Here is a 25,390-nt window from a genome sequence, read left to right on the forward strand (position 1 = left end):
TAAGGATGTGGTATTGCAGGTGGCTTTCATGCATGCCCATTTCAATGAACCTGATCTGCACAATGTTAAATGTACACACGTTATTTACATGTAACAAAAGCCTAACAACCTACATTCATTAGACTTCATGAATTTTCAACTGAAGAGTAAACAATGCTATGCTTTATAAAAACTTCAGCCTGGATGAAAACATGGGCAAGTCCTTCAAATACAAGCAGGTAAGTTCAAAGTCGCCAGTTGTGGTAAGATGATACAACTTGCCAAACCCTTTAAGATGTGAATCATCATACACTTAAGGGGTGTTCTTTGTACTTTCAGGAAAAGGAGAACTCTGAAAGATCTGGGCAGCAACATTGAACAGTTTAGGGTTTTTTATTATGTATGACTATGTTGTATAAAGTTTCCTCTGTCTTATTCCTCACCGTTAGTTTCCCATTAACTTGCAGATATGTATAAAGCTTGTCTTTTCTGACTTGGAATGCCTAGCTCAGTGAGAGAATCCATTCGTAAAAATAAAACCTGAGATTAGGTGAAAGAAAATAACCTTTCTGGAACATTGGCCAAAGAAAGCTCCACTCCAAATTGTAAGAACTCAAATTCTCTCCTGATTTGAGATCTAGTAAAATGTTATGACATAATCTGTAGCTTATACTATGAATTAAACCCCCACAAGTAGCAAAAATAAGCCAAGAACATCTTAGGCTCCAAATCTAAGCAAGCAAAGTAGAATAACGGGGACCTTGAAAAGAAAATGCACACCTTCATGACATTGTGACCATGTTTCCTCCAACAAAGAAGGAATTTAAGGAGGAACAGCAGTACATTTGAGTGTGTTGCCATGTATTGCCGAAGGTTTTAAAAACTGGTCCTGATGTGTTGGTTAGAAGGAGTTAGCAGGTTTCACTTGCTTTAATGCAAAACGAAGAGTTATACTAAACATATAAATGGGTTTGACTTGTTTGGGCATGGAATGAAAGCAGTCTCAGAACAAGACATAAAAAATGAGATTGGAGGCGGTTAAGCAGATGCGCTGAAAACCAGGGATTATCATGGACAAGAGCAGCTGAAGTGTTGAGATGTGGTATAAATACTGCAGATGTGCTTAGAGCATTGAATGTCCACATCCCCTTTAGTGGTATTAATTTTAACATACATCAGTCATTTGCCACTGCTTTTATTGCCAGAAATGAAAACAATCCCTTTTGTTACCAATTCCAGATCTTTTTAGCTACCTTATGTGTGTTTGGCAATGATGAAATAAATTTTTTATCGCATTCATGATACAAAGAACTTGTGTGAGGTGCACTGCATTGCACAGATGGCACTGGTGTGCTAAAATGAATTCTCACAATGTTTTGCTATCACCATGTTTTTATTGACCTCTTACTCCTTAGCTGATTAGGACTTACTCAGCATAACTGTGCCTTGGCTTGCTGTTCTTTGGAAGCTGATTCATGTCAATACAATTGCTTTTTACCTGTGCAAATGGCATCTCTTCCCAATGTACTGTATATATTAAGTCTAGTTGTCTAATGAATACTTTTTGGTGTATGTAGATGACCAGTTTTTAAGACCAATATGTTTCTGTTGGTAACATCGGCATCCTAAACTCCTGCTTCGTTGTTACACCACCACCACCGACTCTGACAGGTTACAAGGATGCTTTATACATTCTTAGGGACTCTTTAGAATGTTTAAAACAACCTGAGAATAGGGGAAGGGGAAAAAGACAGTATGCTGCTGTTGTAACTACACTGGCCTAAGGCTACCAATAAAGCAGTGCTTTGTATTAGAAGTACTTCGTATTAGACCAAACTGTAAATTCTAAAGATATTTTAAGTCATGCTAGTTGGAGTAAAAACAAAACAAGAAAAACCTGAAGACAAAAAAAAATAAACAACAAATGCCCCAAAACTTTGATTACAGTTTAATTAAGGTTGTATGTGTGTCTTAAAATCACTAAAATGATCTGAAATCCTGGCTTTATTTTTTAAAAAGTTAGGTCTTTCCTGTAGCCTGGTATGGGCTGCTGGGACTGTCCGGGGGCTAGAACGTTCCTTCCCCGCCGCGGGCCGAAGTGCTGCATTTATTGCCAGCAGTGATTTTCTGTGGTGACTGGACTTCATTAATATTAATGAGATCTCTTTCTCGCTCATGAGGTTACAGGTGTAGGGAGAAGCTTCGGAGCCGGCCGAGCACCCTACCAAGGAGGCAGCCGGCCCGCGGCCCGGCACCTACCGGCAGCCAGTGCGGGCCGCGGCGCGCAGGGGGCCGAGGGCTGGCCGGGCCGGGCCGGCCCCCTCACCGCGGCGGGAGGCGGGCGGCGGTGCCAGCGGCAGACGTCAGCCGCAGCCTCTCTCTGGGCCCGCCGTGCTGCATCACCCCGCCCCCGGCCCGCCTCCCGCCCTCTCCCCGCGGCCGTGCCCGGGCAGCGTGCGCGCCGGGAGCCGCCGAGCCGCCGCCCGCACCCCGAGGCCCGCCCCCCTCCGCCGCCCGCAGCGCTTCTCCCTTCGCCGGTCCGGGGCCGCTCGGCGGGGGCCGGATAGAGCAGCCGGGCGCGCCCACCCCCGGCGCCTGCCCGCCCGCCTTCCCTCCTCCCCTCCCTCCCCCCTTCCTTCCCCTCCCTCCCCGTCCCTTCCTCTCTCCGCCTGGTGCCGCCACCGCCGAGGAGGAGGAACATGGCGAAAGCGGAGCAGGTCCTCAGCCTCGAACCGCAGCACGAGCTCAAATTCAAAGGTACGAGGCGGCCGTCGCCGCCCCCCGCCGCCTCCCCGCGCTAGGCCGGCGGCCGCTCGCAGGCCCCGCTCCAGCGGCAGCCATTTTCCGGGGGCCGGGGCTAAAATGACCAGCCGCTAAAATGTCCTTCAGCGCCGCCGCCGCCCCCCGCCCTGCCGGGGCTCCCCCGCCTGCCGCGGGGCGAGGAGGCCCCCCCAAGCCCCCTGAGGCTGCCGCGGGGGTCTCCGCCGGGCCTGCCTCTGCCGCGGCTGCGCCACCCGCCCCCACCCGCGCCGCGGGCGGCTGCTGCAGGGCCGAGGGCGGCCTGAGGGGAGGAGGGAGGAGGAGGGGGGGGGGCGTCCGGGCCGCCGCCTTCTGCGGCCAGCAGCGGGTCAGCGCGCCCCGGGCAGGCGCGTTCCCCCGCGGGGTGCGGGCGGAGGGCTGCGGACAGCGCCCTGAGCCCCGCGGGGCCTCCCGGGCGGGGGGGGGGGGGTATCCCAGGCGGCGGGAGCGGCCCTCGGCCTCCGCGGAGGTGCGGTGGTAGGGGAGGAGGTGCGGACGCTCGGCGGTGCCGAGACCCCGGCCCTGCGGCGGGGGCTGCCGAGCCCTCCCCGCGCTGTCAGGCCGGGCGTGAGGTGCGGGAGGTTCGGCCGGGCCCGGGCGGAAGGCGCAGGGCCGCCGGCCAGCGCTTCCTGCCTTTCTCCTGTTATTATAATTTGACAAGCTATCTAGATAAATCAATCGTGAATACGCTGGGTGCGCGAAAATCTGTCCGTTCTTTAAATAAAAATCTTGAATGGGTTTGAATTTTCGCTAGCATTGGAATTCCTGTCGTGTAGCCTGACCGCACTACTGTAATACAATATTCTGGGATTACAAATAAGCATTCAGCAAGTTTATTTATGCTGCTAGAGTCAGAGGTGCTTTATAGCTTCATTTGAATATCTGGCAAATACACATTTAAAAAAAAAAACAAACAAACAAACCAGATTTCTTTACTGGCTTCTAGTAAAAATAATACTTATAGAAGCTCTGATGTACCTTTTCAAATGTAAGGGAAGTCTTTATGTGTTTTTATTAGTAAATATATTGGCAGTAGTAATATAAAGTGGAGTTATCAAAGCCATGGTAATAAACACTGGGTGGAATGAATGTATCTTTGTTGCAAGCTGAGGTATTTGCGTGTTGTTATGGCAGCAGTATCAAACATGCTTAAGAGGGAAACTATTGTTGTTTTAACGTTCTTCATGTTAAGTATGATCAGATGAAAATCAGCTCTTGTTCTGAGTAATACTGCTTTCAAAAACCAAGTGAATCCAAACTCAGGTGGGCAAAAAGTGGGGCCATAACTGGTACTGACTTGCTAATGAGACATAATTGTGATTCAGGGTTTCGGGGGTTTTTTGCACTTCATTATAGGTAGAAACCTAGCCAAGCTCTGTGTTTTGTTGAAATAAAGATAATTTGTCAGGCTGCCTGTCTTTTCAGTTGAGGTTCTGGGCTAAATAATCAATAACTGTTGAAGTTAAATCAACTAACCATATAGATTTTGGTTGCCAAATCTTTAGCCAGCAGCATATACTCCTTAAAACATGTTACTTGACTAACTGCAGCTATTAAATGGCTTAAGTTTAGAAGTATGTTTAAATATTGATGTTCAAACAGACTTAATGCTGTGTATAGCCTTCATACGCCTTGGCAATAAATTCTGTCTTACGGTCCTTTCTAACAAGCAGTGCTGACCGCTGTCCTTCATTCAGGAAAGGCCAATTTGAAGTATTACCAAAGTAAATTCTGTCCTAAGCATTTCTTGTCCTACTGGTTTTGTGGTGGCGTATTGCCCGGTAATATGGCAGTAATGATTTTCTCACCTTTGCAAATAGTTGCATTTATTTCCAGAGCATTACTTTGCCCTGTACAAGTGGATGCAAACTGACAGAGGTCAGTAGTGCTGCTAACAGGTACGGTTGTGCTTCCCTGCTAGTGTGTGCTGAAGGATCTGATGCTTCATGCAGGGCAGCAATGGCAGTAAGGTAGGACTGCAAACCAAGTTCCACAGACACTGGGAATGGATCAAATAAAAATGTATACAGATAGGAAAAAGCATAAAAGAGTTGCCTCTGATGCTGTTAAAAGTGCTTTCTGTAGTTCTTAAATACAAAATCTAGAGGGGAGTATTAGGTCTGCAAAATGATGGGGGGAGTAAGATACCTAAGCAAGGATTTCTTCTGTAATGTGTCCCAGTCACTACGGGGTTGTCACCAACCTGCTTTAGCCAGCACTTTCATTTGTAAAGGATCAAAGACCTTTTTTTAAGAAGCTTTTGCGGCCCCTTGGTTTGCAGTGAACCTAGATTTGTTTGGTACTCTGTTTCAAAATACTGTGTTTGTGACTTGTTTGCAAAAATATCAAAGGAGTTTTTCATTCTGGAATATTTTTTTTTGCAGCGTGTGAATATGAGCAGGGGGTGTCTTTCCTCCCCGCCTCACGTCTCCTACACCATAACACACATGCTCCAAAATAGCATCAGCATGTGCTGTGTGAAATGCAGCTGTGAACAGTGGGAGGCAGGACACCATTATGTGGCCGGAGGTGCCCGTTTCCCTGCCCTGGTCTTTGATGCCATGTGAAATAGGAGCTTTACTGTCTTTCCAGTGGCTTCCTCCACATCTTGGTTGATGTAGACTTGCAGCCTAGGTGGGAAAGCTAGGTTTACTGCTCAGACTTTGTTGGTAATGAGCTGTAAAAAAGACTGTTGTTGTTACATACGACACCATTTACATTTATATTTCCTTTATCTTTTTTTTTCCCCTTTTAATTTTTTTAATCTAGGAGATGACATCCGATAACCTGCCAAGAATTGGTTAGATTGCAGTGTTCAAGGCTCTGACTTCAGGAATTACTAGATTTAGACTTAGGCAAGGGTGTGCAGTTCTGGCCCCTTTTGCTAGGTGCTTTTTGGTACAGCTGTTAATGACAGTGCCACACTAGTGCTGCAGGGCACTGCCTCATGCCTTTTATAGGACGGCTACCCAGTGAGGCTGATCTGTCATTTCAGCATAATGTGCCTGTCTGGAATAGAGATAATTTGTTTAGTGTCAGCAAGTAAAATTTTCTTAAATGTAAAGAGTTTTAGAAACTTGCCTGGGATTTTAGGTGTTTGAAACGCTGCTGCATTTTTTGCAGATGCAGAGTGTCGGGAGTGGTATTTAGTAGGGGACAAGCACAAAACCGGAGGTGGCGTGGGCTGAGGTACATTTCAGCGATGTTTTCAGAGGTTTGCCACAGGTTAGGCTGGACTTGTGACTCAGCACTCTGTTGCGGTGCGCCCCAAGTGGCAGATAGCAGTACTGCCAAACGCGGGATTCATTCCTCGCAAAACCGTGCAAGTTGCTGCCGGTTGGAAATGCTGTTTCCTGTCCCCAGTGTGTGATTTTGCACCTGCGCGTATGCAATATGTCACTGTGTAACTTTGCTTTCTGCAGAGGGCACAGCAATAAACCAGAATAGCCAATACTCTCCAGTCCCAATAGTACTGATTCAGACCTGGCCTGAGGCCTGGCAGTGTTGTTTCCAAGCTGTCACCTGTCACTTGCTCGACTGTGTCCCCTGGGTGCAGCAGAGCTACAGTCCAAAGGTGTGGCCTCGGCCCCTGTAGATCTGCACAGTCCAACAGTGCATCTGCAGCGCTGCAAGTGAAGCATTTAGTGTTCAGCCACAGTCCCATGCAGCCTGTGTAACCTGCGTTACTGTGGTTAGGTGGCTGCCGCTCCCGAATAAGGTAAGTTTGAGCTCTTTCAGGAAAGTCTGTGTAAACTATAGTCAGATCTGTGCGTTGCAGTGTAGGTGTGCAAAACCTGTGTCTGACATGAATATCCAGTTCTTACCAGGCGCTAGGCTAAGGCTCTTCAGTCCAACAGTTCAGTAACGTTTGGAGTGTAAGATTATAGTCTTCACTGAACCTGCAGTTGTCAGGTCTCAGAAGAGAAGTTAAGGACTTAGTCAGACATTGCAACTAAACTAATAATTCCATCTTTGTCCCTGTCAGGATCTGTCTGTAATGATTGAAGCACTCCTGCACTGAAGATATTCAGAGGGATTTGACTCTGTGCTGGTTTGTTCTGTATTGGATAAGTAGGGATTTCTAGTCACTGCCACTGGAACAGGCTGTGTTTAAGGACGTAAAATACTGGCAGTGTTGTGAGAAGTTATCTGTTACATGTAATTAATACATATCTTTTAAGCTGAAAATTTATATGTGGTTTTCTTTAAACTATGAAAGCCCTCCCGGTGTTCACAGCATAATGGCAGTCAGTCCTAGGGTTTCTTTACTCTTTGAAAGCTGCTGTGTCAATGGCTGTCTACGTTTCTGCTGGAAAATTTATCAGTCCGTGCTTCACTTTGTCTAGCCTGATTCCTAGTGAAATCATTGTTACTGCATTAAATACGAGTAAACTTTCACATCTGTCCACATAGTTGAATTTGATTATCAAGTCAGACACTTAAAAAGCGGACATAATGTTTAAATAACAGGCAGGCTTCCTAAATCTAAACAAATCTAATTATGTAGCCCAATTATCAAACAAAATTAGTCATTTTCTGGTGACATTTAAATATTTACAGTTCATGTTATGCTCGCTATTCTTGCAACTTTGCTAAAACCAATAGCTTATTCTAACTATTAAGTGTTCATTATAGTTGTACAGACTTGCTGCATCTCGCTGAATTATTCTAATTTCATGTGCACCGTTTTTTAATTACTTCATCACTTTGCATAGACTTAACTTTAAAAGAGCAGTGTTTGGAGGAGAAGAACTGGAGATAAAAGCAAGATAGCGATGCATTGTGTCTTGTGACATCTCATTTTTTTGAAAGTTAAAGTATATGTTGGAGATAGTGCTTCTGTTGAGCTTCCTTAATCTGCTGGTGTCCTGTACACTAGAGACATGACACTAACAGGTCCACTGGGAAAGAGGGGAGGAATTGTACACGTGTGGGCTAACAGAAATTTGAAACTTTGAATAGGATTATTAGAGAGCCAAATAACAGTTATTTGAGATGTGTGAAGCAGTCAGGGAGGTTTAGCTGCATTTTCTGTTAAATTTAATTAATGTATTTAGGTCTCAAGATATATTTCCAAAAATCTCACAATCTGCTTGAAGGCTTTGGCCAATGTGACTTATGGGTTAAGGACTTCTGAATAATTTTGTACTGCCTAGATTTTCAGAACTGCAGCTGAAGTACTGAGCATTAATGGGATCAAAGTATTACTATTTCAAGGAAGGTCCTAATGCAGTGATAAAATCAGCATGAGCAACTGTTACTTGGTGGTTACTTCTTAGTTTTGTGGGATTTTGTGGTTTTAATATGATTGACTGCTTGTCTTTATTGTAAGGGATGGAACACATCAATTCATAATTTCCTGTTCCTTGGGAATCTCATGTTTGTGCATCAATTTTCAGCTCACTTTGAGCTATGGAAGCATTGCAATGATACATGAAAAAGTTTGTCACGTGTGTTATTTAAAGCTCATCAGAGTGGCAGACTGCCAGTCTGATTTGGTTGATGGGATGTGTCCTCTATTCATCACTTCAGAAAATATATTTGATTACAAATTATATTGAAAATACTTAAGTAAATGTAAGATAAGGGGTGGCTGGCTTAAGTCCTAGGAGCGTGGCTGTCATGTCAAAATAAAGACACAGGTAATGTATCGTAGTGGGTGCAGGCTCACATGGAAGCTTAGGAGTAAACTATTTATCAACTGCCACCCTGCATGCCATGTGCAATGTCTTAGCACCTGTGAAAGAGGAATGTGGAGTAGAAGTTTGCACAGGAGTTTCTGATAGTTCTTTCTCAGTGGAAATGAAATGACGATTGCCTTTTTCCTCACTTCATAAGTTTTATAAATTAAAAACTTACCAGTAGTCACGCAGTGCTTTGTTTCTTTTAAAATATGTTAGCTACCTTTAAATACAAGGCTGATTTTTGTTTAATTGCACTATAATTTGGAATTAGGATGGTAAAAATTACAGACTTTAAATAGATTGTCAGATCTGTTTTGAAACTCAGCTGGAAAAAAGGCATCATCACCATAGTGAATGATCCAACTTTATGAGCTCAGGTCAGCTTACATCTATGAACAAATACCCGGTTTTAAAAGAAGCTTAATTTGTTGTATGCACCCAGCTCTGGAAGGTATTGAGTGCATCAAATGAATTTTGAATCAAATGAGCACCTTCTACGTATATTATAATGCAATTTTTGCAGAAAACTGGGTGACTGAGGGTTTGTCTTGTTTCTTGCTTTTGGAGTACCTCTAAACATAGCTTTCTGCCTAGCTGGAGACAATGCAGGAGTCAAATGACCCTTGCTAATTCTGCCCACATCTTGCAGTCACACTCATTTTCTACTATCTTGTTACCATATTGGTCTTATGTTTGCTCCCTGCTGGGAACAGCTAATAACTACCGAATGCATTTTGTAGTTGGTACAATAACAGCCTTTTTGCTTTTTCTGTCAGTGTAGTTGGTTGGCTTTGAAAGCTTTCTTGATGATGTTTGCCACAGTTTTGCTTGTGGTAACAGCTGTTGTTTCAGACTTAAATTTCACCATTGTATTGGTAGGGAACGTGATCTTTAACATTATGATCGTGCTACTGCGAGCCAGGGTTTTTTTGGGGTGTTGTTTTTTGTTTGTTTTTTCTTGTACTCCAAGTAAATCCTCACTGATTTGTTAGGTATGGGACTCTTTCCCAGTTAGGAACTCTTTTTCTAGTTAGACCTCTCTCTTCTCTGCATAGGAAACTCTGACACTGGTGTCATAGTTCTTACCAGAAGTAAACTGAGGCCTCCTTTAATTGTCTTCCTGTGTGATGACCAGAGGCAGAAGGAAAGCCTATTCTACATACATACATGAATATTTAAATATTAAAATACCTGTTTACCTAAACTAGAGGCCAGACTCATGCCAAGTCTCTTCCTTTGGCATTTGAGCCAATATTTATTCAATATATAATTCCTTTCATACATGCTTTGTAGACTCAGGTGTCTGTAGAGGCATATAGGATATTTTCTGAGATGTCTGGGATGTTGTTGAATTTAAAGCTTGGCCTGCTAGGCAACCTTCTGTAAAGAGGGATTGTGCCATCAGTCTGGAACAGCTGTCACAGTCGTGCTGTCATTGAAAATGTATGCAAAGGGAATCACCATTGCCATGTTTAATTCAGTGCAGGATTAAAATGTACATCGATTGAAGTGATTGAGTGTTTACACTAGCAAGACAATCCAGTCTGAGAGTTGACCAACTCTGTCCTTTCTGTACTAAAGTTGTTTTGAAAATTGCTTGCTTCAACTTTTTCTGGCCTCAAAAACATTTGTACAAATTGGGTACTGCTGCTGCCTGCAGTACTTTATCCAACATTATTATAAATACTTTATGAAAATAATCTCTTTACTAAAAAACTCCTTTAGTGTCTAGTTCTCAGAGCTGTAAACGAAGCCCCTCATTCCATGGTGCTGTGGATTAAAGATTTTATCGTTCTAAATTTAATCCTGTTTTCTTGGTTGGTTTCCACCAGGGGTGGAAAAAATAGACAAGGGGGAGGTTTGCCTGGTGATCCAGTTACTTATGATGCAAATTATAAAATCATGTAGGTGTGGGGCTTGCTATGGAGCCAAATCTTATGTTTTTGCAAACAATTTCAAAGACCTAATTCAAGTTAGTTGTGCTTGTAGAAGGCATGTCAAATACCTATGTAATTCTTCTTAAAAAATAAATAATTTAACTTTTTATGACTGCTCCTTTTTATCTAACCAGTTACTTCATCCTTAACTGGTGGTTCTAATGTTTCACACAAGCAGAAGTTCAGCTCTCCCATATGCAGTTTCATGTTTGGACTGCCGCTGTTGCCTGTTTATATTTGCAACTGCTGCTGCTTGCTGTATGTGAATTAACAATATATTTGCATCTTCTTCTTCTCAAAATACTTGTGTGCGTAATTTCCCCTGGTTTGCAAGGTCTTGTCTTCTGACCTTCCTACATTTTTACCAGACTAGGAGCAAAAGTGTAACGGCAGTAAGATGATTTTTTTTGGGGGTGGGGGGTGGGTGTATAGCTGTTTTTACACTATACTTACTGACGTCATACGGTGGTGCAGATAACACTTACAGAGGTTTATTAGGTTTGGAGGATGCAACTTCACATCTCTATCTTGTTCTGTGCCAGACAGTGTAAGCTGTCAGGTATTTTTTTCCTGATGTTTTCTCGCTGCTTCTGACTAAATTTCTGATTTGGTTTTGGTTTGGTGTTTTACTTTCTTTCCTTTGATCCTGAGAGCACAGTTAATAGATTAGTTTTCAAGTGGCTCCTCAGAAATGTATCTTGCTAAATTCAGGATTCCTTTCTTATTTGTAGCTATAGTTAGTATCTCACTGCCTGTAATTTTTTTTTTAAACTTACTAGAAAAGCAGCTACTTATTGGGCATCCCAAACCCTCTGGTTTTGCTTGTTTCTTCTGGTATTTCCAATTTATGCATAGTTTTGCACTTAAAATATTTGCTCAGTTGCTGTTTAAATTGCACATTAAATTTGTCTGTTTGAGGAGTATATATGAACATAAAATTTGAGCAGTTAAGATGCTCTTTCCCTACCATTTTACTGTTCATTTGAAATGGAGATTAGTGATGTAATACATCAGTCCAGGAAAAATGACTTCTCAAGAAGTACAATAAAAAGTGTAGTTTGGGACGGTGGTTAAAATCACGATGCTTCTTCCAGGGAGATTGACTCTACATTGACTTCTGTCTTCAGCACTGGTTTTGCCAGGGCAGCTTGCACGTCAGGCCATCATCATGCTAGGCTCCACTCTCGAAGTTGCATCCCCCCTTCTCCCTGGGGGGCTGTGCTTTGGTTCTGCACCCTTTCAATACCCACCCAGCAGCCCCCATGAATGAGGCTTCTAGCCACATAGGGCGAGTAGTTGTCTTACTGTTACATTTTGCCATGCCGTGCTTATCAAAAGAGGTGTAGCTACTATTGCGCTGTCAAAAGATAGTATGCTGCTATTTTCTGAGCTGTTTTCATACCTGGAGAGAGTTGGTACATGTGATATTTGTGAGTGAACAAAGTAATACGATATGTTTGGCATTCGGTTCTGAAAGAATATGAAAGCATAGTTGAAACAGAGATATGCCTCTAAAAGCTAGCCAGCTCTGCTATTAGTCTCTTGTTTATGAATTGTGTGCAGAAATCTGTTTTAAGTTTAGGATGTAGAGAAAATACTGTATGTTGTGCGGTTTTGTTGCTGAAGATTGCTGTAAGTAATGTTTGGGTGTAATAAAACTCTGTAGAGACCAGTTGGAAAAAACAAATGGCACTCTACCAAAATTATTTGAAGGACATATTCTTTCATGTTTCTTGGCATGCTTATGTGTGGCCTCTCGTTTCTTACAACTGTGAAGTCAAACTGTTAGTGATCCTCTGAGGAATAAAAGGACAAAAGTTACATACTAGTAGATACCCTGAGAATAGTCTCCAGTCTCATATTTGGGTTTTGGGTTTTTTTTTGTTGTTGTTGTTGTTTTGAGGTTTGGGGGTCTTTGTTGTTCCCCTATTCAGCATGAGGCATGCTCTGGGAAAAAAGAGTTTGTGCCAAAATAGGCCAGAGGAGGACAGAGATTAATCCATCCAAATGGAATAATTTACTGCCAATCTTGCTCCACCTTTGGCATCTGTATCATGTAATTTTGTTTTCCTACGCTTTTTTTTCTCTTAGATAATTTTATTGATTGCATACATCTTAAAAAAATTAATGCATCATCTATTGCAAGGGGAATGATTTGCATGGCACATCTATTTTTAAATGTTTTTTCATCAGGGCTTCTACTGTTTGACACAGCAGAAGTGGAAGTGACCACTTCCCTCCTGTCACTTTGCTTCAAGGGCCCTTTAGGGTGAGGACAGTCATGGTAAGAGTAAAGGAATTGATTCCACAGGGGTGGGGTTTTCTGGCTACTTCCATTTGAAATCTGAGCTGAGATTGAAAGGTTTGTGAGTGGTTTATAGAAGCATTAAGAGTGGCCTAAGTTTTTCTTTAAAATAATTACCAAATTTGGGGTTGTGGGTTGTTGGGTCCTCTCAGTGTATTACTTGTGAAAGCAGATGTTTGTGCAACATGATGCTTCTTGTTTCTCTTTCTTTGATTTCTTTGATTTCAAAAGTTGTGGATGCTCACTTAATTATGAATGTCTCCAGAGCCAGATGATGATGATGATTAAAACTTGGCATACAGTACTTTTTAAAACACTAATCTTCACAAGATTCTCTGTAATTAGATAAGTATTCTCCTGACTTCACAGAGAGGAAAACTGTAAGGGTCCAAACCTGCCTCTGTTGTGGAGCTGCTGTCAACTCTTAAGGCTCTTAATAGCAGAAGATCAAGTCTTTAAGTGATTTGTCTAAAGACAAGTAAGATGGTGGGAGAGTTTGATTGGATCTTGGGTGTTCTTGATTTGCAGGCACCTGGCTGATAGCTCAAGATGTCTTGCTTGACATTTCTGCTTTTTTCATTTTAGTGTGTATCTTCAAAGGTCATAAACTTTATATATAACTTCAAAAAGCAGTGTACGGTAAGTCAAGCCTACACCTGTTACTGAACCTCTTGCTCATCGCTAGCATTTTTATTTTGACTGTCTCTCTCTACTGCTGATAAGACACCCCCAGAAATAAAATCGGAGAAATTGTGGATATAAAATGAAATCATTTGGTTACTATCAGAAGCACAGTAAAGGAACTGAGAAACAACTCAGGTATGATGATAAGAAAAGTTATAAGTAGAAAGGCTGAAATACTCAGATAGAGAGATGACTGTGTTCTTGAGTGGTGGTTGTTTTGTTAGTGGTGCTTTTACACTGTCACGTAGGACTGCGGCAGGTTCGTACATGGTAGAGCAGGGCAAGGTGCACCCCCAGTGTGAGGGGCTGACTGAGCTGGTGGGGGGACACTTCACGCCGTGGGAGCAGGAGCCAGCATGGTGTGTGTGATGGTGAAGGGAGCCTGAAGTATCATGTTCAACCCCCACCCTCTCCACTCACACATGCAGGGTCAATGTAGCTCTTTTGCTGGATGAATTACTGCTCCATGTGGACATCTACTAGTCGGGGCATATCAACATGTAGGATTTGGGCTCTTGAGAATAGCCACAAAACAGTTTAAATTTCCCTTCTACTGCTTTTCACCATCTCCCTTATTAAAGATACCTTGGTTACTTTTCTGTGGCTGATTAATATGTCAGGTGATTAATGACTTTCATCTGACACATCAATGGGATTAAACCATGGTGAAATACATCCTTCCACTCCTATTGTTGCTTTCAACAAAAGAAGTACAAAAGGGGTTGTCTCACTAGAAGCTCTGCCTGTATTTCTGCCTGTTTCCAATTACCTTGCTTTTGGATATGTGTCTGTGGGGCTGAGTTGGGGTGGCAAAAGTTGTTGAGGGAAAGTGATGAAAGCGCATCTGAAACATTCTAGGAATAACATGGGCAGCTTGATGAGAATTTTTGTTAATCTTGTTGATCAGCAGTTGCCAGTTTAACATGATTACGATTCTATCAAGTGCTCCTGCCAGTAGTGCCTTTGCTCTGAAAAGCACCATTTCACTGAATTTTTCAGGGGATGCCTGGTTTTACACATATGAGAATTTGCATTAGATTTAAGCACAAAAAAATTAAGCACGTGCCTTAATTACTTCCAACAAGTATGCCAACACTAGAAGTGTGACTGCAGCACATATGCCTAGATGTGCTAGCTTTAACCTACTAAATATGAGACCTTGTTCTCTCAATTTGGCAGAATGCTGTGTGCAAAGGTGCAGTTTCCCTGATGCCAGTGTCTGAGTGCTGCTTGATCTGGCTGAAAACTGATTCTCCTTTGTCTCTTTGCTGCTGCCCCCTCCCTCCCTCCCTGTCTTCTAAGTGGATTAATTTTCAGCTCAGCGCAAGCAGATGAGCACTGGTGCAGCTAGCACAAGCAGTTGGTGGAGATTAGAAGTTATCCCACCTCCCCTTTAGAGTGAGATGGACTGATGCAGGCATAAAGCAATCCTAGGACTGTGGCTCACCTACTGCGTGTAGTTAATTTTAAAGATGTAGTAGTATTTGCACATACAAATCTGCAGAGGACTGTGCCTGGTTTGAATGTTCCTGCCCAAGCCAGTGCCTCTGCTGATGCTACTGCTGACTGCTTTCACAGGCCAAACAGTGCAACAGCAGTGTTCTTGCTGCATTGAAAGTAGATGTGTATAAGGATTGTTTATTTGCCAAGCTAAAGCATGGGATTTCGGTTAAGGTGAAAATAATTATATTAAGATTCAGTACAAATGATGTAGGTGTGTAACGTGGCTACTGTGACTAGTGAGTGGCAAGAAACTTATACTTGAGTACTGTGCTGATCAAAAAGTTACTGGCCTGGATTTGCTTGTACAACTGTGGGCAACTTTTATTGCAATGAAAGTTACTTAAATTTTAAACAAAGCTGACATCATATTCTTTTGACCTAATTCCCAGGCTTCTGTATTCTTACTAAAATGATCCAGGATGTTATGATGCAGCACACTGCAGAATGGAACTCTTAGGAAAGATTGATACAGCACTGGTGTTTGAATAGGAAATGGAGCATGGCAAATTCTGAGACAATGCTGTCATCTTCAGACATGAAGGGTTGTATGTGTAGCTCCTGGGTGGAAAGCTGCAGTTTGTAGTTTGAAAATAAAACTGCTGAAAAGCGAATCTATGAAGAACCATGATACCTCTTGCTGTTTGTTGTTGCATGAGTGTATGAGGCCGTGTTTCCTTTTCTTTAAGTAGTACTGCTAGTTTGCATATCACTAGATGCCCAGTTTTCATTAACACAAGTTTACTTTTTTCTAACTGGCAGGAAAATATCATTGAGCCCTTGTGGAATTTTCCAAACTTCCACTACCAAATTCAGTTTACTACATTCTTCCTTCTAGACAGCTTGCTCCCATGACAACCCCATGTCAGATGATGCATGTACAGACCCTTAGTTTCCCATAACTTTGTCCTTGGGATGACACCAGTGACATTTTTCTCATGATCTTTAAAAACATGGGAGAAAAATAGTACTTTTTTTTTTCTTTAAGAAGTGCAAGTTGTCATTTGGAAAGCATCCTGCCCCAATATAAGTTTCAAGTATGTGGAAATATTAAGGACAATCAAAAATACATTATTTTGTTTTGAAAGTTAGGAAATAAAGGTTGTGTGTGTTAAAAGAGTGCAGCTTCTGTTTAGGCACACAGTATGTCAGTATTCCCTGCAGAGTCAGCTTGTTGCTTTTACCCAGGTACCATCTGGATGCACAGTCTTGACTCATTGTGGTTGTAATTACAGCCTGCCTTAGAGGCATAGGCATATACTTGTATAAGTGGTCCATCCATTTGCAATGAGGACGAAGGCATTGGAAAGAAGTGTAGAGCATTTTATCTTGCTATATCTGTGGGTATGATTCCAGAAGTCCTAATGCCTTGCATTGAACAATGGAACTCCAGGGTAGATGTGTGTCTCATATGACTCTTAATACCCAAATACCCAAGCCAAGCTCACCTGCAGTGCGCAAATCCAAACAGAAAGCAAAGGTGTATCTCCAGTACAGAATTAGCTTCTGTTTACCCTGGCATCAGTTCCCCCCCATACCCCAACCTCCCCCCAGAATGTCTTAACTTAGGCTATAGTAAGCTAACAACAGGCTGTCAAGGTTTCATTTCAGTCTGAGTTAGCAGTCCATGGGCTTTGCTCTTAAAAGGCAGGCCAGCCAAGCTGATAATATTTCACTGCCGTGCCGTAATTACCCCTGAGTAATACTCTCTTGTCCATTTCTTTTTTTATACACTCAAAACCACCAGTAATGTCACTTTAACCCTCCATTTGTCTGCTCTGTTTTGCTTTCCTACAGTATTGGAACAGCAGTGCCATAAGGAGCATGCCTGCACAAAAGTTTGCTGAAAGCAGAGGTCTAGTACAATTGTGCTGGCTAATCTGTAAAACCTGTAATTTGGGGAAAATGGATCTAAAGAAACTGTTTGAAGTTCAGTGGACAAAAAAGAAGAGGAAATGTCAAGCAGACAAGAAGAAATTAATTCAGTCTGCTGAAAGGTTTTGCTGCCAAGTATTTTGGTATGATCTGTGTTAGCAATAAGTAACTCCATTTGGAAATTATTTTACACGCAGAATTGTTGTCGTATTACTATTATAAACAGCAGCTCTATGCTGGGGCACAAAATCCTGCACGCATTCGTGGATCAACCAAGTAAAAACATGGTATTTCCCGCAGGAAATCTATCCCAGCATGCAGACTAGTAAAGCACTATAGAGGATGCAGCTGCATATGTAGGGCTTTGTACAGACGACCCTCCCTCTGTGCTGGAATAGCTCAAGCTGTAATTTTTTACTAAAGATGCATCCTTAATGCTTAGGCATCAAGTAATTTCTGCTGAAATGTTAGACTTCTTCCAGTTAGAGCTGTCTGAAGATCTGCTACGTAGTCTTTACACACCTAAATGTTTGCTGGATTATGCTGGTAGTTTGTTTAACAGTTCGTGGCTGCTTCTGCCCAGTTATTTTCCATTAGACTTAAAGTCTGTCTCTGCATGCAGAAAACAGAGAAAACTTGACAGCTGTGTTTCATTCTCTTTTCACATCTCAGTGTTTCATCTGGCACAGGTTTAGTGAAATGTTTCATGAGATCTGAAAATTTTATTGCCGCTTTATTTTTTTGCTACCAGGTTTCATTGTAGATGCAAATTGGCTTTTCCAGAGTGCGGGCAGAAATGGTGCTACATTTTTGACTGGTTGGGTTTTTTTGGTGTCTGATTGTTTTGAGTTTTGTCTCCTTCTAATTACTTAAAACAAATTGGATCAAGGATAAAGGTTGCAGGACTGTAATACTTTTACAGCTGTATTAAATGTCATCTTAGGAAACAAATTTGTCTGCTAAATTTGTAGAAAAGGAAACAAACATTATTTTAAGCCAACCATGCTGCAGGAAGAGGATGGTGGAATGTTGCCTGCTAGTATTTTTATTACCATCATCATCATCATTCACCCTTTTTAAATATTAAGGTTGTCCCTTCTGCAAGAAAAGCTTCGATGCTTTTTTTTTTTTTTTTTGACCTGTTTGCTTTTATTCCTGAGGATAGATGAAGATACTTTATTCAAGCATCAAATTAATTACTCTTGTGCAGAAGACAGTTGATCAAAGTGTGGTTATATTTCTTGTAATTACATTTCCTTACCATCTGAGCAAGCACTGTAGTTGCATGCTACCTGTCTGGTTTATCAGTGTCATGTAGAAAATCAGTAACTAGCCTTTCCTGTAACCAGAGGGATTCTGGCAGTTTCAACTAGGTGCTGAGCCTGTGAGAATTCGATTTGCCTGCACTTGACGTTGCAGAACTTGACATTGGTTTGAGTCTAGCTTTACTAATACAGAAATCTTTGCCAGTGCTCTCAACGCCCAAGAATTTTCCTATTTCCGCATGGTTGTTTCCTGTCTTGGGCGAGGTAGGCTATTGTATGAAGATTTCTTTCGGTTTATCATTTCTAGTAGCCATGAGAATAATTAGAAGAAGGAAAAAAAAAAAAAAAAGACTTGGAAGGAAAAGGGGATACACACTAAATGCTTGTCTTGCTGGTTTTGGTATGGCATTTCTGAAAACCTAGTGGAATCCTCCTTCTGTGGATGTACAGCCTGAATATACAGATGAACCTGTAGTAGCCACTTTATCATTCTCTTTCTAGGTAACATTCTGTACCGTACTCCCCTATTTATCATCTCTAACGTAGGTACATATGGTATCTTTGTAAGCCTGGGTTTACTGGGATTCAGTAGTTAGAATGGAGTAACTGTGACACAGCAGAGAATTTGGCATCTTGTGAATGCCATGTTGTTGTGTTGGCACAATGTATAAATGATTTCCCCCTTTTTGTTTTGCTATTAATGATCAACTTCAGCTGTTGTGCTGTGAGTGTTGGAGCATGCTGCACATCAGAATGCTCAGAGGCCTCACAGCTTTGCGTGCACGATTATCTGTACGTGCCAGAGATGGAAATTGAACATCTAATTACTTTATAAGATTTGTGAACAAGAGATTTAGAGCCTGCTTAGCCTCTGCTTGAAAAGTACTTTCTGTGTGATTTCAAGTCTGCTTTTGCTCTTCTCCTCAGGTCCTTTCACAGATGTTGTCACTACAAACCTGAAACTCGGCAATCCTACAGACAAAAATGTGTGCTTCAAAGTTAAGACCACAGCACCACGTAGATACTGTGTAAGGCCTAACAGTGGAATTATCGATGCAGGAACATCAATTAATGTTTCTGGTAAGCCATTCAAGCAGTTTTTGGTGATTGAAAATAGCTTTTTCTAATAAATTATTCCTTGGAATGCTTGGCAACCTGCAAGTATTTTGTTGAATCTTTATAAAAGGAAGAGGTTGTGATTTTGTGGGGAAGCATCCATTTCATATATCCTTCCCTTATTCCTGGTCTAGCAGTAATAGGTTTGGTTTTACATCTTGTTTTCAAGGGAAAAAAAGGGAGAAATACATAAATCACTTAAGATAATTCATTAACAGCCTTACCAGCCTATCCAAACCACCACTGCTGCAGCCCTGCCCTCCCTGTGGGATTATTTTTGTACGGTTAGTTTTTTGCCAGCTTAACTTCCTGAACCAGCTCACCGCAGGGTCACACAAGTGCTTGGACAGGCATGTCGAGGGAGGAATAACTGAGCGGGCTGCAGCCACGGGGTTTTAGACAAGCGTTGGCTGTTGCCAAACTGCCTAATACAACTAATAATGAGAACATTCACCTTCAAACCATACTTGTTTTGTGTTCTTTGAAGATAGAACATGCTTTGGTGTTAGAAATGCCAAGTGACTAAATCTTTGCTGTTCCATAGGAAAAATTAATGATTTTCTCTATAATGAGTCAGTAGCTCTTGATTTGCCTGAGTTTGGTAATGGAAAAGCAAAGGAGTGGCTTACTTTGAAAGCACGAAGAGCTGAGTATATCCCATAAACAGAATGTCTGTATATTAACTTGCTGATGATGCGTGCTTGATCTGTTTTCTCAATGACTTCTCCAGTCCATGTTTTTAATAAAGAATTCTGTCAAAGCATGTAGTAGTGGCATACTGCATGAGTGAAGTCTGACTTCTTAATTAAGAAAATTATTTCTATAAACATACAGATATATTTTTTACTATTTCTAATAAATTTTAATATTGGCATGATAAGAAAAATTACTTACTGATAGGTTATATGATTTGCTGTTACTGCTTACCAAACTTTTCTAGCCTGGAATAAAAAAAAATTTGGGAGCTAAAACTACTGCTTTTCACTTGAAAAAAAAAAAGTAAAAGTCAAGACTTTAGGTTTTTACTCAACAAAATGTAAAATATTTAAACTTTGCCCTTGAAGAGCTTGCTTCAACAAAATAAAAACTGATCCCAAAAATACTTTGCAGTGTAACATTAAGAGACTCTAATCCTGTAAGTCTTCTTGTGCATGCCTACGTTTGCACACTCATTGATCTGTTGTCTTTAGGATTTCTATTGTGTCAAATTGAGCATGCATATGATTGCAGAATTGTGCCTCGCTCGCAGTTAATATCCGGGGAGTGTCAGGAGAGGAGATAACCAGTGCAGTGTGGTAGCAGGTGATGTGATGGCGCAGGCAAAGCATTTCTGCTTCAGGAGAGGGCTAGCACATATCCAGTAAGCTCTGAAATGACTAATACGTAAATGAAAAAGCTCCCTAGAGAGAAATTGAGATTTTTAAAACTCGGGATGATTCCCAAGTAAAGCTGTCTGTCATCCATATCTCTACTAGCTGCAGGAAGCATATTAAATGCATAGAAATCAATGAAGTGATAATGAAAATTAGTATGGTTTCTAGCTACAAATTATCTTCGTGCTATAAAGATGTGGATTCTTTTCCTCTTTCAGATGAACTTCAAAATTAAAAGCTTGCTTCCTTTGTAGGCAGGTACCACGCTTTTTTAAATGTCACCTTGATCTCAACATTGTTTCCTTAAGCTTCTCCTTGCAATGACCCTTCACTCTACCTTGAGCAGAATACAGTATAGGCGAGCGCTGTATGAGCCATCTTAGTTACGCTGACAGCATGCCTACGTCTCGCTCGCTTTTCCAGCCCGGTTCTTCCCAGCAGCATACCAGATAGAGCGTGGATCTAGTCCAAGACTTGACTGAAAGTATCCCGTTATGAGAGACTGCTGTGCTAAACCTAAGCTATGCTTTGCTCTTGCTTACGTAGCTTTGAAAAACTTTCCCTTTTCTGATAACTATTTGTAGTGGTTTATGATTCAGTTAGTTTTGCAAATGGCTATGGTGTATTTATTCACAAGCTCACATTTGTGTTCTACATATTTTCATGGTGATAATAACTTAGTAATAATAAATAACAATCCTAAACTGCTGGTTTCTACATTAACATATTTTAAAATGCAAGCAGTACATGTTCATTGTTCTTTAGGTAATATATAGAGGTAAATTTATAGGTAGATGTGTTGCACAATTCTGGGGTTATATATATAATTCTTTATTTCTTAAAACACTCTAAACTGAAGCTATCTTGTGCTGTGGCTGAATTTCTCTTTAATAGAGCTGTATATATTGCACTCCCGGTAGCTTCTTTAAACCATGCATGGGACCTAACTTTGGACTTAAAGGTAGCAGTGTCTTTGGTTCTGATTACCAGAAGGGATCTTTTGGGGAGGGGGTGTAAAAGAGGGAACTTTCATTAACTTACAGAACATAATTGTTTTCTAATTCACAGAAAGGAGGGAGATGTGTTTAACCTTTGCTTTGGAGTAAAGTGTCTTAAGAACAGAGGGCTGATTTTTGAGTTAATGAAGTGAAAAATAAATAGAATTTGTTTCTTTGCCTCTGAGTCAGTTATTTTTCAGTCATGTAATTCAAGTCTTGCACAGGGCATAAAAATAGGATTTGAATAAATAGGACTTGAATTCTTCCAAAACTAGTGAAAATACTACCAATGAGAAATTGTTAGAACATAGTTAATACAGTAATAATTTCCGGACACTTAAACTAATTGGGCTGTATTTACTATATGCAATCTGTCCTCTTGAGAATTGCTGATGGAATTGTAACGCAGCCGCTTGGTAGCAGTGCACTGGTGCTGCAACTTCTCTCTCCAAAAAATCAGTGTCTAAGCATAGTGGCATGAAGCTCTAGAACAATTTATTAGTTTCTCAGAATATTACTGACCGAAGCTGAGTTTGGGGCAGTTGTATCTTCCTTGTGCTGTAGTATTTGTTACACTCTTGTGAAACTATAGCTGTACTATTCCGATGTAAGTATTTGAGAAGATATTCTGCCCTAAGACAGAGGCAGCAGTCAGAATGTTATACCACTTTATTTCCTACTAGTATGTTGGCTCATTTGAAACATATGAAATGCTGGAATAGTAAAGCTTGCTTTATTCTAGGGAATCTCAAATACTGGCTTCTTATGCCATTTCACAGCTTTTCCTAAATATCAGCATTTAAGGCCCTGTCAGCATGCACTGCTCACTGCGATGGCAGGTTTGTAGCCCCTGTTTTCACCTGTTACATAATTGCATGTAATTTTAACAGCTGAGTTTATGTAACTGTCAGGAAGTGTGTGTGTGTGCTGTCATCGGATTTTATTGCATTTGGTCTGAAATAATTCGAAGAGTATTTGCACACATTCCATTTTTGTTTAACATGCCTTATTTCAACAAAGATATCTGATTTTGTGGCTTCTGAGAGGTTGGAATGTAAATAAAAGGCATGAATGGATTACAAAGGAAAAGTGAAAAAATGAAAGCAGATGCTGATGAGTCTGCAGATAGGTATATAACAGGGAAGAGAGGAAGTACAGATTGTACCATCTGTGCACGCTGTCCCGCTGAAGACAGCAGTCTGAACATGCTTCCTAAAAATGGGGAGAAGCTGACGTTATCCTTAGGCTGCTGTCGAATATCCTTGAATTTTTAGGTTTTTGTAAACCTGCCTGACTTTGAAAAGGCAGTTGGTTGGCATTGCCTTCAGGAGGGTGCTTGTGCAGCTGCTGTTCTCTTTGGTGGCAGTGGGGCTGCCCCTTTTGCTACAGTCACCGATGGTGTCCTGCCTGCTGCTGCGGCCCCCAGCTCTGCCAAGGCAGCATCACTGCTGCGTCCGGCTCCCCCAGGACTGCATAGCCACTGCCCCGTTTCGGTTTGGTTTTATCCACTTGATTTAGGAGAATCTAGCTTGATCTTCATAGATTCAACGTTTCTTAGTAGTATTGAAGTATTTACAGAAAGAACTATGTAAACATGGAACTAGTGTGGAGTGGTGCAGTGGATTCTGCCTGTTTGCGTAGATACAAGTGTCCTTGGTTCACCTCTAGCAGAGCTGATCAAATTGCACAATGATCTTGAGGCTTGCCCCTCTGGCTGCTTGGGGTGTTTCATGTAGTGGTGACATAAGTGTGGTAGATTGGATCTATCCAGACCATAAAGAATTTCATGTAGTGCCATTTGGGAAAACTATCTTTAAAGCTAGAAAATAAAAATAGATTCACAGACTAGTGAATGGACTACTTAAGAGTAAACACTGTGGATGGAAATGTAATAGCAGGAAGTTACTAGCAATGTTTCTTCAGAATGATTCTTGGGGCTAATCTTGTTTAATGTTTAATTCTGGCACAAAGAGTACGCTAAAAACACTGATGATGATGAAAAGTTGGGAGGCTGAAGATACACAGCAGAACTGGGTGTCCTTGAAAGCTACAGTAACAGAAACAGAGGATGACTTTCATCAGAAAAACTGCAAAATCATGTACTTGGCGAATAAAATACTCCTGCTATAATTGCAAGCTTGTTAAATGAAGGGGGCTGGCTAGGGAGACCAGGATGCTGAGATAATGTATCTGTGCATAAGACAAAACAGGCTGGAAAATGGAAGAGATAAGAGGGTATAAATGCTGTTGTCCAAGGCACTAGTAAAATTTCCTGAGTGTATAATCAAAGTAGCTCATACAGAGGAGTTCAAGCCAGAACGGGTGCAGAGGATGAATGGGGAGCCTGGCCCAGAGCAGACCCACGGAGTCTGGCGTGCTTAGTTTACCAGAAGGCCAAGAGTTGCTGTGATTGATGTCTTGGAGTGCGCTAGAAGTAAATGGCTCTTCCCCTTCTTTGATATTTAAGCATAAGGGCAGTATTGGTCCAGGACCAAGTAAACAGGCCATTAGTAAATGTAGATGGAAACTAGAGGAAGGTTGCTGACTATCTGAGCAGGGGGACTTTTCTGTTCCTTTTGCTCTTGGAAGGGAATGTTAGATCCTAGCAGGTGTTATGGGATAGAATCTTGCCTCCTTCCGTGTTTCTTGCTTCAGATTTCCTCTGTTCCTTGAGAAAGCAGGTTTCCTGTAGGAAAACCAGAAGTGTTTAATGCTTCTGACGTTGTTAATAACTTTGCCAGTAAACTGTTGTAGGAAAAAGAAAGAGCATATTGGGTGGTCACTGCCTCTCCTTTGCTATCTACAGAGGGCCTTGCGTAAAGCATTGGGAGTATAGCAGGAATGTGTGAGAAAACTGGTATCCATTTCTTTGGAAACACTTCAGAGCAGGATGTACATAAGGTCAGTCCTTTGTGTTTGAATTTTGAGGCAGACGAGTAGGCTAACCAATACAACTTGCCTTTCTCCTCATTCCATTGATTTCTCAATGACTTTGCAGGTTTTGCTTGTGGTAGAATACTTTCGGTGCTTTAGGTGTGATGAGATCAGTTTAGAAAGTGGTTGAAGTACATACCTCTGCCTAATGGATGCTGGTACTAGTAAACTTGAAGATCATGTTAATCATTCAGTTTCTTAGAACTCTGGGTTCTGATGAAAGCTGGTCAGAAACTTGACCAGGTGAGATGACTGATTTGATAAGGCATTCTGTAGGAACATACGCTTTTTACATAATTCTTGCATAAGGTATGAAACTTCCAGACAACACAGAGGAGCCAGAATCACACTAGTGAATTCTCCAGCAATTAGGGCAGTTACATGAAGTGACCTTTCACAGAAGCCTCCAATAGTATGTGAATAAATGTTGAAATGGTTTGGTTTCCTCTTTAACAAAGTACACATTTTTGAGTTTCCCATCTGGTTTACCAGACATTTGCTGAATAATTTGTGTCCATGTGGCTTTCATGTATTGATCTAAAAATACAAGTGCTAACAACGTTTGTACTGTCAGGGCCTCTCTAGCTGCTTGCTCTTACGATTCACTGAATGGAATTCAGAGCAGCAATTGTTTGGCTTTTGAGAATGGCTTCAGCACTATCACTTGGGAAATAATTTTCAAATGAGCTTATAGTTGCACTCGGCAAAGCAAACTGATAAAAATTCAGATCTGGAGAAGTTCTATAAACAGTAGATAGTTTTGACTACTCAGTTGGATCTTACACATCATGTAGATTTAAAATCAGTTAGGTCTCTACGACGGGAGAAAAAATGACGCTGCTGCTTTTCAGTGATGTATCATGCAAGGTTGAAATACGTGTGCTTTCACAGTACAGGCACTTCTGTTTGGAAAGATAAGTTTTAAAAGTAGCCTGTACTTT

The 25,390-nt window shown here is 41.4% G+C and overlaps 1 protein-coding gene across 3 annotated transcripts in view; it reads left to right on the forward strand.

The window, feature by feature from the left end:
* Positions 1–2,445: 2,445 nt before the first annotated feature.
* Positions 2,446–25,390, forward strand: part of VAPB (VAMP associated protein B and C) — a 39,800-nt gene continuing 16,855 nt past the window's right edge. For all 3 annotated transcript variants that reach the window (XR_008824200.1, XR_008824201.1, XM_056353231.1), the window contains exons 1-2: positions 2,446–2,736; positions 18,956–19,108. Coding sequence is in view for 1 of the 3 variants with exons in the window: in XM_056353231.1 (XP_056209206.1) it covers positions 2,679–2,736; positions 18,956–19,108 (211 nt within the window). In the remaining 2 variants the exon portion in view is untranslated. The remainder of the gene's footprint in view (positions 2,737–18,955; positions 19,109–25,390) is intronic.

Source organism: Falco biarmicus, chromosome 10 (genome assembly GCF_023638135.1).
Source record: "Falco biarmicus isolate bFalBia1 chromosome 10, bFalBia1.pri, whole genome shotgun sequence".
Lineage (NCBI taxonomy): Eukaryota > Metazoa > Chordata > Aves > Falconiformes > Falconidae > Falco > Falco biarmicus.